At 45.1% G+C, this 12875-nt stretch overlaps 1 protein-coding gene across 3 annotated transcripts in view; it reads left to right on the forward strand.

Moving 5' to 3' along the window:
* The window catches only part of sned1 (sushi, nidogen and EGF-like domains 1), a 191727-nt gene that overhangs the window by 140287 nt on the left and 38565 nt on the right, over positions 1-12875 (forward strand). For all 3 annotated transcript variants that reach the window (XM_038815011.1, XM_038815010.1, XM_038815009.1), the window contains exon 21: positions 7130-7295. In XM_038815011.1, the coding sequence (XP_038670939.1) occupies positions 7130-7295 (166 nt within the window). The remainder of the gene's footprint in view (positions 1-7129; positions 7296-12875) is intronic.

A 12875-nucleotide genomic window follows, 5' to 3' on the forward strand; every position in this document is an offset into this window, starting at 1 on the left:
GCCCCGCCAATCCCACCGGTACCAGAGGTGGTTTATACCACGCCGGTGGGAAAGGCTTGTCAGCGGCAGGACTTTGGCCCATCACGGGGGCCTGCCGATCGGCGCGGCGCAATTCCCGCCCCCGCCAAATCTCGGGGGGCGGATAATTCAGACACGGCGGGGGCGGAATTGATGCCGGCCCCGGGCGATTGGGCGTTCGGAGAATTCCGCCCAGTTATACCGAGGTATAAAATTTGAAGACAAAAGAATTGTGTGTGCTCTGCTCAAAGCAAAAGTGAAACAAAAACTGGGTCACACGATACATTTTCTTCTAGTGATTTACATTTCTTAAAGGCAAATTAGAACATCCCCTATCTTTTCAAAGAAAATGTCCCCTCCCCCTCAAAAAAATAGCATTTACAATACATATTCACCTTTAGTTACCATTACATAAGGTACATAGGAGTGATGAGTCTGTGAGTCTTTAAAACATAAAGCTGATCTGCTAGTACACCCAGATCTTGTATTGGTAACCTTGACTGGAGGTTTCTTTAATTGCTCACAGTGATCTGTAGGATTGTTCCTGATTGTATTTTGGATCTTGCCGTCGATGCAGTAGGATATTACAGTGGTTGAAGAGCTGGAATGGACCTGATTTGTCCTCAGTTACATCTCACCAATCAACGTTTACGTGAAATTATTTAATCGGACCTTGGGTTCTAAACAAATCCTTTGTTAAAAAATTTAAAGTAGCCAATTGTGTTTCTTTCTTCAATTGAGGGTAATTTAGTGTGGCCAATCCACCTACCCAGCACATAGAACATAGAACGGTACAGAACAGGCCCTTCGGCCCTCGATGTTGTGCCGAGCAATGATCACCCTACTTAAACCCACGTAACCTGTATACCCGTAACCCAACAATCCCCCCATTAACCTTACACTACGGGCAATTTAGCATGGCCAATCCACCTAACCCGCACATCTTTGGACTGTGGGAGGAAACCGGAGCACCCGGAGGAAACCCACGCACACACAGGGAGGACGTGCAGACTCCACACAGACAGTGACCCAGCCGGGAATCGAACCCGGGACCCTGGAGCTGTGAAGCATTGATGCTAACCACCATGCTACCGTGAGGCCCCTACAATCTTTGGGTTGTGGGGGTGAAACCCATGCAGACATGGGAAGAATGTGCAAACTCCACACGGACAGTGACCCAGGGCTGGGATTACCCAGGCCCTCAGTGCTGCAGTCCCAATGCTAAACACTGTGCCATATGCAGCCCAGTTCTAAACAAATCCTTGTCATCTCGACAAGGGATCCTGCTTTCAAACTTGTTGTCTCAACTGTAAACCAGTCAATGTTGTACTTTCATTTTTATCACTCACGATGCTCATCTTCTATTGTAGTTTTAAAAGTTGCTAATTTTCTGAGAGGGTTGAATATGCATTGGTCTCCCAAATATGAGCTCTGCCATGATGGAATAGCTGCACTGAAAGGTGTTGCTCTCCGGTGTAACATTGTAAGGTGTGGATCTTGCTTGGTTTGTCTGTATTTGAGAATTAGGGATTTTACTGTGCGAATCATCCATTCAGGTAGACCAACAGGTCGAGAATAATAATAAGAAGTAGTGTAATCGATATTCCACTTCTCATAAATATCCTGAAACGGATTCCCAGTAAATTGTACAGCATTGTCCATAATTATCTCTTGAGGTACACCAAACAAACAGAATATAGCACTTAGAGTCTGTGCCACAGTTGTGCTTGACGTCCAAAATTTTCAAATAACTGGATACTTGGTAAAGTACCCAACAATGACACTGAAGTCCATGCCCTGAAAAAGGTTGGATGAAAATTTGCACCAAGGATGGGTTGGAACTTCATGCGGAATCAGCCTTGCTTCGTGCCGACTTGACAAATGCTCTTAACATCCCTCTCACCTTTTGACGATGATCTCAATGCCATTGTTCATACCTGTCCAATAGGTTGTCTCTCTTTAGAATCTTCTCATCCAATCTATGCCCATTGCCCATGTATAAGGGATGTTGAAGATTGTCAGATCCCAAAGATTCCAGAATGATGACCTCCCTACATTTAAAACTTACTCCCGGGAGATGCCTCATCCTGATACAGCCAAAGTGGTCTTGTGTGTTTGTGGAGATGCTGAATTGAAGCAGGCCACCCTTCGATGATGGTTTTGACAGTTTTGTGGTGTAGACAAGGTACCAAAACTCTGAAGGGATTGGGTAAGCATGTTCTGGGTTCATTTATTAAGATTAGGCACGTGAGAACAGTTATAGAAAGGTAGAAAACATGAAGACATCAGAGCTGCGTGTGTGTGCTCTGCTCAAAGCAAAACTGAGACTTGATAAGACTAGATCAAATGGCATATTTCCCTTCTATTGATGTCATGCTGATATCCTTTAAAGGCACATTACAACAGTGTATTGTACTATTATAAGAACATGACATGGTGATCAGCAGTGTTAAGGCCGGTTGTCGCAAGATTAAGTACAGGTGCGACATAGTAAACAGCCTTGGGTCGTGCTACATGGCATGAGAAGATGTCGTTGCTTTAGTCCGATGACAATGAAGTCACTGCAGCAAGAATATTAAAAACGCAGAGTGCTGTGTCAAGAAAAACTTTGAAACACAGCATTGATTAATTGTGGAAGTAAAGAGATGAGAAGCAGTCTCACAATTGTCATAAGATTGCAAGAGCAGGTCCATAATTACCTTTCCATGAGTGAGGCAGCACGTTGAGAGAATCAGTACCGGGTTAGCTCATTTGGAAAATATGAGTCACCAGGTTCTGGGTTAGATTGATGCCAAGTAAGGGAGAGTTAAACCAAACAAACAAAATAATAGAATTGGGCGAGAATGTTGTGACTCTAACAGGAGGCTTCGGGAGTTGCTGATCAATAAAGTGAATAAAAAGCCTTCATCATTAGCTCATGGTGCATTCCCACTGCAACTCGTCTTCATATGCGGAGCTTTGGAAAACTCACGAAAATGGCTACAGTGATGCTCATCTCAAGTACTACAGAAGAAGGAAGGTCAACGGGGCATTGTCAGAACATCCACAAAATTCCACAGCAGCTGACCTACTGTCCGAACTTAAAATGTTTGAACAACGTACAGTGCTATGGTTCCTTGGTTCAGAAGTGCTTGAACTACATGAGCAAACCATAAAGAATTGCCTAGCAATTGGGAATGAAGATCTACACAGGCTGAACATGACGGGACTAACAGCAGACGATCTAAAGGATCCCTAAAAGACATGGACTACATTGGAAGACCTGTTCAGAAACAGGTTAAGCTCCCGTACTTATCCTTTCCAGTTCATTTAGTTTTGACAACAGCCTACAGAATCCACAGACCACTTCACCGGCAGATGTAGAGAAAAGGGTGATTTGTGAATCGCAGAGCCAGAAGACAATTGCTGAGCTGATGATCCCATGCACTCCCAAGGAAGCATTGCAGCTCGAGCTGATTCACAAGCTCAGAATATATAGTATGAAGAGCTACTCAAAGATGGAAGTAAGTAGAAAACCATTCATGCAGGTTGACAGAGCTTTCATGTCCCCCTTGTTGACACCAGAACAAGACATGTGTAAGATGTGTACTTCTACACGCACCAGGAAATGCCCAGCTGTTCAAAGATTCAGCAAGGCATGTGGCAGAAAGGGCCATTGACAGTAGCAGTGTACTAGAGGAAAGACTGACGCAGCTGCAAAGAGCCGTGCACTGATCCAAACAGACCGCACACAACGGGTACCTTGAATGACCATTTGGTATCCTGTCAGAAATACATACGTAACGCGACTAACAAACGAAAACGTAATAATGATGGGCACGACGAGGTGAACAGGTTTCACTACGTCAGTCTCGTGGAACTACATGCCAGATGCCAGTCTCGATGCCATCTGCCATCTAAAGTGTTTGCCGAGGTTTGAATGATCTGCCCAAAGAAAGTTGACAGCTATTTGTTATGTGTCAAGATTGACACGGGGGCAAGTCCCAACATACTATCCCTGTAAATTCCAAAAGACGTGTATCTACAGACATGGAAGGCCTTGGCTAAATCTGCTATGGTGAAACTTTCAGTGTACAATGGTGCACAAATTCACTGTGCAGGATCCACAGTTCTGTAGTGCAAGTCAAATCAATCCTGCTGAATGTCACGGATGTTGCACATCGTGGGCACTAAAAGCCCAGTGATTGAAAGTACACCAGCATGTCGTGACCTCCCACGAGTAACGATCAATGGAATCAGTCAGACATCAAAGGTGGAACAACCTCAGAACTACTCCTATCAACTCAGTTCACAACTTAAAATCAAAATAACCAGCACTGTATGGTCAGCAGAGCCTTGCGTACCTGCCTGCCTACTCTTTCCCATTCTACTCTCTCAGAATTAGAGAACACAGTTTCCAACTGCAAGAGAAGATGGCCAAGGTGCAGAATAAAAGTACAGGTGTTGATTTGCCAGGTACACACTTGGGACAAGTTCGTGTCCAGGATCTTCAACCAGCGTACAGTCCTATTGCTTCCAGAACAAGATCCCGAATGAAACCAGGAACAAAATCAAGAATGAATATTGTGAGCAATGAAAGAAACACACAGACAAGGGTTACCAATACAAAGTCTGGGCGTACCAGCAGGCTGCCTCTTCACTTTAGAGACATATACATTCATCAGTTTTATGATCAGAGTTTACACTATCCATCTACCCTCCCTTGAAATGGTGGGTTCTCATGGGGTGGTCGGGGGGTTGTTTGTTTGAAGTTGCATGAAGGAGGGATTCCTTCCAGAAGCGATTTTACACTGGGGCAAGTAGCCCACTCTTGCTCCAATTAAAGCCCTTAAGCGACCTCAATCCCCGATGGCCTAAGGACCTCCCTCCATCGGCCTATCCCCTGAGACCTCAATCGTTCTCCTCGCCATACCCCAGGCCTTTCCTACCCTCCTTGCCCAGACCCCTGACACTTGACCTCCTTCTCCGGTTCCCTGGTCTTGGGTCAAGAAGCTTCTTGCGGTGCCTTTTCCGGCCACTTCAGCACTGTTCCTGGAGGTTCTGGAAAGCTGAGACTGGCTGGCAGTTTACCAAGGCGGGACTACCTGAGCAGTGAGGGACCAAAATCTCACCACTGCCAATCAACGCTCGTTAGAGTGGGAAATGGCAACTGGGCCCAAACTGAGCGGATTGAAAAGTGAACACTGCGAAGAAACTGATTTGAGAAAGGGGATGGGGGTTGGAAAAGGGGAAGGGTTCCAGTGAGTATATATTCGAGCGAAGGTGGTGGATATGAAGACAAGATACTGGCATATTTGGTAATGTTGGTTTCCTTACAGGTCCCGATGGAATATTATGTTACTTAAGATTCTGTGTACAGATTCATCATTCACCAAAATGTCTTTGTTTTTAAATGTTTCCCTCTGTTGTGTTAAAAAGTACCTGGAGATGTTTTCTCATTATTTGACTTAATTGTCTCCAGCAGTCTTAAGCAGGATCTTGCTTTTATGTAGTATCTTTAAGAGAAAGATGTAACCCACAGGACATTGGTGCAGGTTGAAGTCCGTAGTTCTGGACCAGGACACAAGCTGTCGTTCAAATTTCAGCTCATTTTTGAACAGTGCAAGTTGACAGCAGGTCTGGCCCAGTGTGAATATGTGGCCATTGATGGAGATGTAATCGGTGGCTCGAGAGCAGTGTTGTGGAGGTGGCTGAAGGCCGAGGCCTTGTTCATCCTGATGTTGAGCTGAGAGCAATTGTGGATATGCAATATTTGATAGAGTGGCAGTCGAGTGGAGAGAAGCAGTGGCAAGCGTAGAGCTGGAAATCTTCAGTATGGAACCTAAACCCCAATGCCTGTGGGTGATGTTGCTGAAGAGTTAGCATGTGAATAGCAAATTAAGGGATTCAAAGGTGGGTCTTTGGGGGGGCCCCAGGGATGTAGTGGATGATAAGAAAAAGAAACCATTACTGGAAATACACGCTGTTTTTCCATAGACTTGAATGGCAAGGTGGCAGGTCTTTACCATGGAGTTGGATGAGAATGGAGTGGTTAACAATCACACATTTCCCACTCTTAAAACTATATATTTCTAGTAATTTAATTTATTTTAGTTTTACCCTTTTGGCTTTCTCGTGTTTAAGTATATACATTCTTTGTACCTTAGCCTCTGTTTGGACATGTATTATGTTTGCTATTGTGGGACTCGAAAATAAAGACTTGCATTTCAATAGTGCCTTTCACAGCCTCCGGAAGACCTATACCACTACATATTCAATTATGTATTTTGAAGTGTTTGACTGTTGTAAGGGGAATTCCAGAAAGATGCCTGCCCACCTATTTCCCCATTGAGCAAGCATGCAACTCCTCACATGTCGGAGGAGATCTGACATTGCCATTTAGGCCTGTCAAAAGAGACCAAACTGCAGGTTAGGACCATGTCATTGAGGTGGTATATTCTGAGATTCCTGTATCCAAATCCTTCCCTGGCCTCTCTCCGGTTTATCTCTGTCGCCTCCTCAAGCCCTACAGCCCTCCAAGAACTCTATATTCCTCCAGTTCTGGCTTCATGTGCATCCCCCACTTTTTCACTCTCCTTGCCTTCACCTGTCTCTGGTATTTCCCCATTAACCCTCTTTGCCTCTCTCTCCTCGGTTATATAACGCTTCTAATTAACGTCCTTGACCAAGCTTTTGGTCATCTGTTCGAATATCTGCTTCGGTTTGGTGTCAGTTTTTTCTAATAATGTTCCTGTGATGTTTATTTTGAAGTTTGGCTATGTCAAGACACTATGTAAATGCAAGTTGATTGGCTCAGCAGTTAAGTCATTATGACTGGTTGAAGGAGCACTTGTCGAATGACAGATACGTGCACAAAACAAACACCAGGTGTAAGTTTGATGACTCTGATCTTTTAAGTAGGTTTTTTCAGTGACCCAAGGTTCTTTGGCCTTGGAAGTCATGATGTGGTGAGGTTTTTACAATTCCTTGCTTCATCTTGAAGACATCTTAATTTCAGTGAGTTTCATTCAGTGGACAGGATATCACGGCTCCTTTATTCTGCCCAACAGAGGCTAAGAGCTGAAGGATCAATGAAATGTAATGACACTAATTATCTTGTGCATTTTTTTAGTGGGAATTCAAAGCAGCACAAAGCAAGGCGAAACACCTGGCAACTCAAAAAGCAAGACCGAGCCTGGGGACCATGGTGCCTACAACAACCAGCTGCATATTACACTACAACCCGACGAGGTGGAAATTAGCAACGCAAGCTACGAGGACAATTCTCAAGTCATAAAGTAGGTGAAACGCTTAATGATTAAAAAATGGATCTTCTTTCAAGTCTCTTGCCTCCTGTGACACCCTCAATCCCAGGCTTTCCACCACTGGTGCAAAGTTAGAAAATGACTCCTAAAGTGCAGAAGAACACCACCCTAGGTCCAATAGAGCAGGGGAAAAGATGTCGCAGAAAAGTCTGAGGGAAGTCAGGATTTCCAATGATTTGACGCCGAGGTTGCTAATTGTCCACAACTCGAGAGCTTAGAATCAAGCATCCCTACAGGGAGAAGGATGTCATTTGGCCCATTGAGTCTGCACCGACCTTCCGAAAGAGCACCCTATATAGGCCCACACACACCCTTTTCCTGTAACCCCACATAACCTTTTGGACATAAAGGGCAATTTAGCATGGCCAATCCACGTAACCTGCACATCTTTGGATTGTGGGAGGAAACCAGAACACCCTGAGGAAACTCACGGAGACGGGGGGTAATGTACAAACTCCACACAGACAGTCACCCAAGGCTGGAATCAAACCCTGTTCCCTAATGCTGTGAGGCAGCAGTGCTAACCACTGTGCCACCCAGAGTTGCTCATTGAAAAATGGCTACAGGCTGAACAGAATAAGGTTTAGCAATAAGGCAACTGTTCCAGACAAAGGTATGAAGAACTGTACAACTATCTGCTATGTTCCACTGTGGAGAGCACTTGTTCATTTATTTTCAAAATGCAAGGCAGCAATCAGCGACTGTTGAGGCACTTCACAGGCATCCACGACTGAGTCCCCACCCACATTTCAATATTTTCTGTCCATAGAACCTGATTTAAAACAAAAAACTGATGCATAGATCAAAGATCACAAAGAATCTCTATTCACTGTGGGAAGCGGATTTTTCACACTGGTGATGTTGAAGATCCATCCAAGATTGGACTAATGTGGAGAAAGTTATATTTTGATCCAAAAATAAGCAAAAACTGCAGACGCTGGAATCTAAAACGAGAACAGAGGACGCTGGAACAACTCAGCATGCATGGCAGCATCTGTTGGGAGAGAAAGCAGGGTTAACATTTTGAGTCCTTAGACTCTGTCAGAGTCCGCTTCATGCTGTTTGCTAATGTACACGATTGATGTCAGCACTACCTGCACTGTTGAGTGGTTGCATGCCTCAGCAAAGGGCCCAACATTATGTGAGGCTAGCCCAGTTAGCTCTGGCCTGCACTAATTAAATTCAGCCCGTGTCTCTTAGAGGGGAGGTGCATTGTGGGTGGAGCAGGTGCTCAAAGCCATTCTCCAACTGATATTGGCCTCGGAAAGGCGTACAGATGGGAGAGAGTGAGCACCCAAAAAACCATGAAGATCCTGAGGGATATTGACAGGGTGGATGTGGACAGGATGTTTCCTCTGGAGAGTCTAGAACTATGGCACACTGCTTAAAAATAAGGGCCCACTCATTTAAGGTGGAGGTGAGGTGAAATCTCTAGGGGCTTTTTACAGTAACTTCATTGAAGCCTACTTATGACAATAAGCAATTATTATTATATTATTATCTTTTCACTGAGGGTCGTGAGTCTATGGAACTCTCTTCCTCTAAACATGGCGGAAGCAGAGGCTGGGATTTTTGAGGCCCCCATGGTGTGTTTACCTGTGCCATGATCTTCCATCCTGCTAATCCTGTGGATAGGTTCTTGCGAAGCAAATGAGTGATAGGTTATCGGGAGTAGGTAGGATGCAGATTTGAAGTTAAGATCAGCCATGATTTTATTAAATGGCGGAGCAGGCTCGAGGGGCTGAATGGCCTGCTCCTCCTCTTTGTGCATATGTGCGTATTTCCCGCACTGCGCTGGAGGCCTTGGGTGAGAAGGTACTGTAGAGGAGAGACCTGTCTATCCACAGGCAGCTAGAAGGTTTTCGAGACAAGCTCTCAGATAGCAGTGGGACCAGATCACCATGATAGTCAAAGCCAGGATTTGGGCCTGATAATCTGGGTGCAATGCAAGGCTTTGAGTAACCTCCCATGTGGTCAAGGTCAGTGAATGTATCTTCAAATGCCATAACCCGTCAATGGCATGAGTAGGGTCGGACACTGCTAAATATATCACATCTCCCCGTCACTCACCCATCAACAATTTCTTTCAATCAGGACTCATGACATAGCTTCACCTCACTCTTACACGTGTGGTGAGTTGCACTTCTGCAAACCACACATCTCATGGTTTGCACACACGCCAGCTATTCAACCATGGCAACCACCTCACCCAGGTTGTACTGCAGTCAATGACACACTTCCCTGTCTCTTGCAGGACAAGGTGGCAAACAAGCCAAGGCAGGATGTGCTAATCAATCAGAGGAGGATAGACACCACTACAAATCCATGATCTCGTGGAGGAGACAGTGGCTGCCATCATTGGAGTGGCTCTGTAATGATGGATTTTCAGAGACTCCATTAGTGAAAACAAGAAGCATTTGTTCATAAGAATTGGCGAGCAGCCTACAGCAGGTGCATGGTTACACCTAGGCCCTTCATATCTCTATGTCCAAAAGAGGACTCCACCCCCTGGGGTGATTACCTCGACAGATACGCTTCACAGATAGAACTTTAATTTCATTAGTCTTAACTTCAGCCAAATCATTTTGCCTTCACTGTTGGCCAGGTCTGTCTGTGACAAAGGTTTCACTTGTTTCCATTCTGCAATTCTCCCATTGTCCCATTGGCCTCCTTCTGGGGTCTTTCATTACCCCCCTTCTGGGATCTTTCGGTACCCTGCTGGGATCTTTCAGTGCCCTCCTGGGTTTTTCATTGCCCTCCTTCTGGGGTCTTTATTGCCTCCTCCGAGGTTGTCCGTTGCCTGTTGAGGTCTTCATTGCCAATGGACCTTTTTTGAGAGCTGATTTGATTTGATTTATTGCCACGTGTACCGAGGTACAGTGAAAAGTACTGTTCTGCTTAAATTCCAGACAGTTCGTTCGAGACATGAAAAAAAAACATAGGACATGCGATAAATACACAATATAAATACATAGACATAGACATCGGGTGAAGCATACAGAGCGTTGTACTACTCAGTAGAGAAGATGTGTGAAGAGATCAGTTCATAAGAGGGTTATTCAGGAGTCTGGTAACAGACTCGTTAGTGCTTATGCTCAGACTTTAGTATCTCCTGCCTGATGGACGAAGTCGGTTGAGAGAATAACCCGGGTGGGAGGGGTCTTTGATTATGCTGCCCACTTTCCCAAGGCAGCAGGAGGTGTAGACAGAATCAATAGATGGGAGGCGGTTTTGCATGATGGACTGGGCTGTGTTCACACAACTCTGTAGTTCCTTACAGTCTTGAGCCGAGCAGTTGCCATACCAGGCTGTGAAGCCACCAGAAAGGATGTTTTCTATGGTGCATCTGTAAAAATTGGTGGAGAGTCAATGTTGACATGCCAAATTTCCTTAGTTTCCTGAGGAAGCATAGGCGCTGTTGTGCTCTCTTGGTCATAGCGTTGATGTGGGTGGACCAGGACAGATGGTTGGTGAGGTGCACATCCAGGAATTTGAAGCTGTCAGCCATCTCCACCTCAGCATCATTGATGCAGACAGGGGTGTGTACAGTACTTTGCTTCCTGAAGTCAATGAGCAGCTGCTTAGTTTTGCTGACATTGAGGGAGAGATTGTTGTCATTACAGCAGATTCTCTATCTCCCTCCTATACTCTTTTCTTTGAGATCCGACCCATTACGGTCATGTAATCAGCAAACTTGGAGATGGAATTGGAACCAAATTTTGCCACACAGTTGTGTGTGCATAGGGAGTATAGTAGAGGGCTGAGTATGCAGCCTTATTGAGCCCCAGTATTGACAAGGTCTATCGTGGAGGGGGTGTTTTTTTATCCTTACTGATTGTGGTCTATGGGTCAGGAAGTCGAGGAACCAGTTGCAGAGTTGCCATCTATCTGGGGTCTTCTCCAATGTTCTTGTCCATGGCCATTTGTTCCTTCTTGTGATTGCTGCTTTAAGTGCATTATCACTTTAAATGTATTGCCAATTTTTTGATTATTACTGCTTTAAGACTGTCATTTTATTTCACTCAGCTGTCAGCAGCTGCCGGTTTTCTCTCCGTGTTCTTCCCGTCGTTTTGTAGTTTTGGCGACAATCTTTGTTGGATTTTTAAATCTTGCCCTTTTAGCGATCTATGGAGTTTTTTCTTCTGGCCATCTGAAGAGTCCGTTTTTTTTTGTCAATTTCACTCGGAAACCCGATGTTCTCGAGGAACAAGGGGCCGTAATTTTGAAACTTTTCTTCTTTTAATTGAAGGTGATTAGTGCAGCCCTTACTGCCACGGACCCCTCACAGGCTCTCTGCTCCTTCACATCAGGAGCTTGTCAGGCTCAGCTCTTTGATTTTCCCGCACTTCGGGCCGATCACTTGGGACATTCTTTTTTACATAAAGCACTGCATCTGTGTGCACTTTCGTTATAAAACATTGCAACAATTTCTTCTTTTAACTTGAGTTCACTTTTTTAACTTAAAGCCAGAGCTTTTGCTTCACAGGGTTATTTTCTCTTGTTTTTTTTCTCTATATGTTTCTTTCTTAACTTTTGACTCTACTGGCCAGTTCAGGTTTGTTCTGCGATTGTCCCCCAGCCTCTCCAATGCACTGAGCCGAGCCTTCTGGAACGCCTCCTAGTCTACAGTGTGAGTGGAGCGATGTTTCTGCATTTTCCTCAGCCTTGTGTATTCTGACCAAGGGGTATTGCTGAGTTCTCGCCATAGCCCAAGTATCTTGGAACATGGGCAGCACGGTAGCCCAGTGGATAGCACTGTGGCTTCACAGTGCCGGGGTCCCAGGTTAAATTCCCCGCTGGGTCACTGTCTGTGCGGAGTCTGCACATCCTCCCCGTGTCTGCGTGGGTTTCCTGCGAATGCTCCGGTTTCCTCCCACAGTCCAAAGATGTGCAGGTTAGGTGGATTGGCCATGCTAAATTGCCCTTAGTGTCCAAAAAGGTTATTATTAGGAAGGGTTATTGGGTTACGGGGTTAGGGTGGAAGTGAAGGCTTAAGCGAGTCAGTGCAGACGATCATGTTCTAACTGTCCATCTTTTCTGCTTCTATATTACTCAGCGTGGAGCAATATCTCAACATCTCAAATGGGTCTATTCACCCAAGGAGAGACATTCTGGAGTGTACTTTTTTTTCAGGCTTCGATTAAAACAGGATACTCACCGGTGTTGGGCCAGAAACAGTTTCATGATAATTTTATCCTTGTTGCCAAATGTAATGATGCACTTTCAGAGTCGCTATTTGTGAAAACAGAAGCATTTATAAATAAGAATTGTTCAGCAGCGTACAGCAGCCGCATGGCTGCACCTAGATCCCTACATGGCCCCAAGCCAGGTGACCCATACTCTGCTGTGTTGCCCTTAAAGGAACAATCACCACAAATCACCACAGGCTCTCGCTGAGGCTTTGGGTGGTGTCGGCGCTGAAATATTAGATAAAGGTATCCTCATACATCATCCTCCTCACATCCCACTTTCCCCCTCATCCCACAATCTCTTCTGATTTAGCAGATGCTATAATCATGCACCTCGTACTTTCTGCTTCTCTCCTCACTGCAA

This window comes from Scyliorhinus canicula, chromosome 13, assembly GCF_902713615.1.
Source record: "Scyliorhinus canicula chromosome 13, sScyCan1.1, whole genome shotgun sequence".
Classification (NCBI taxonomy): Eukaryota; Metazoa; Chordata; class Chondrichthyes; order Carcharhiniformes; family Scyliorhinidae; genus Scyliorhinus; species Scyliorhinus canicula.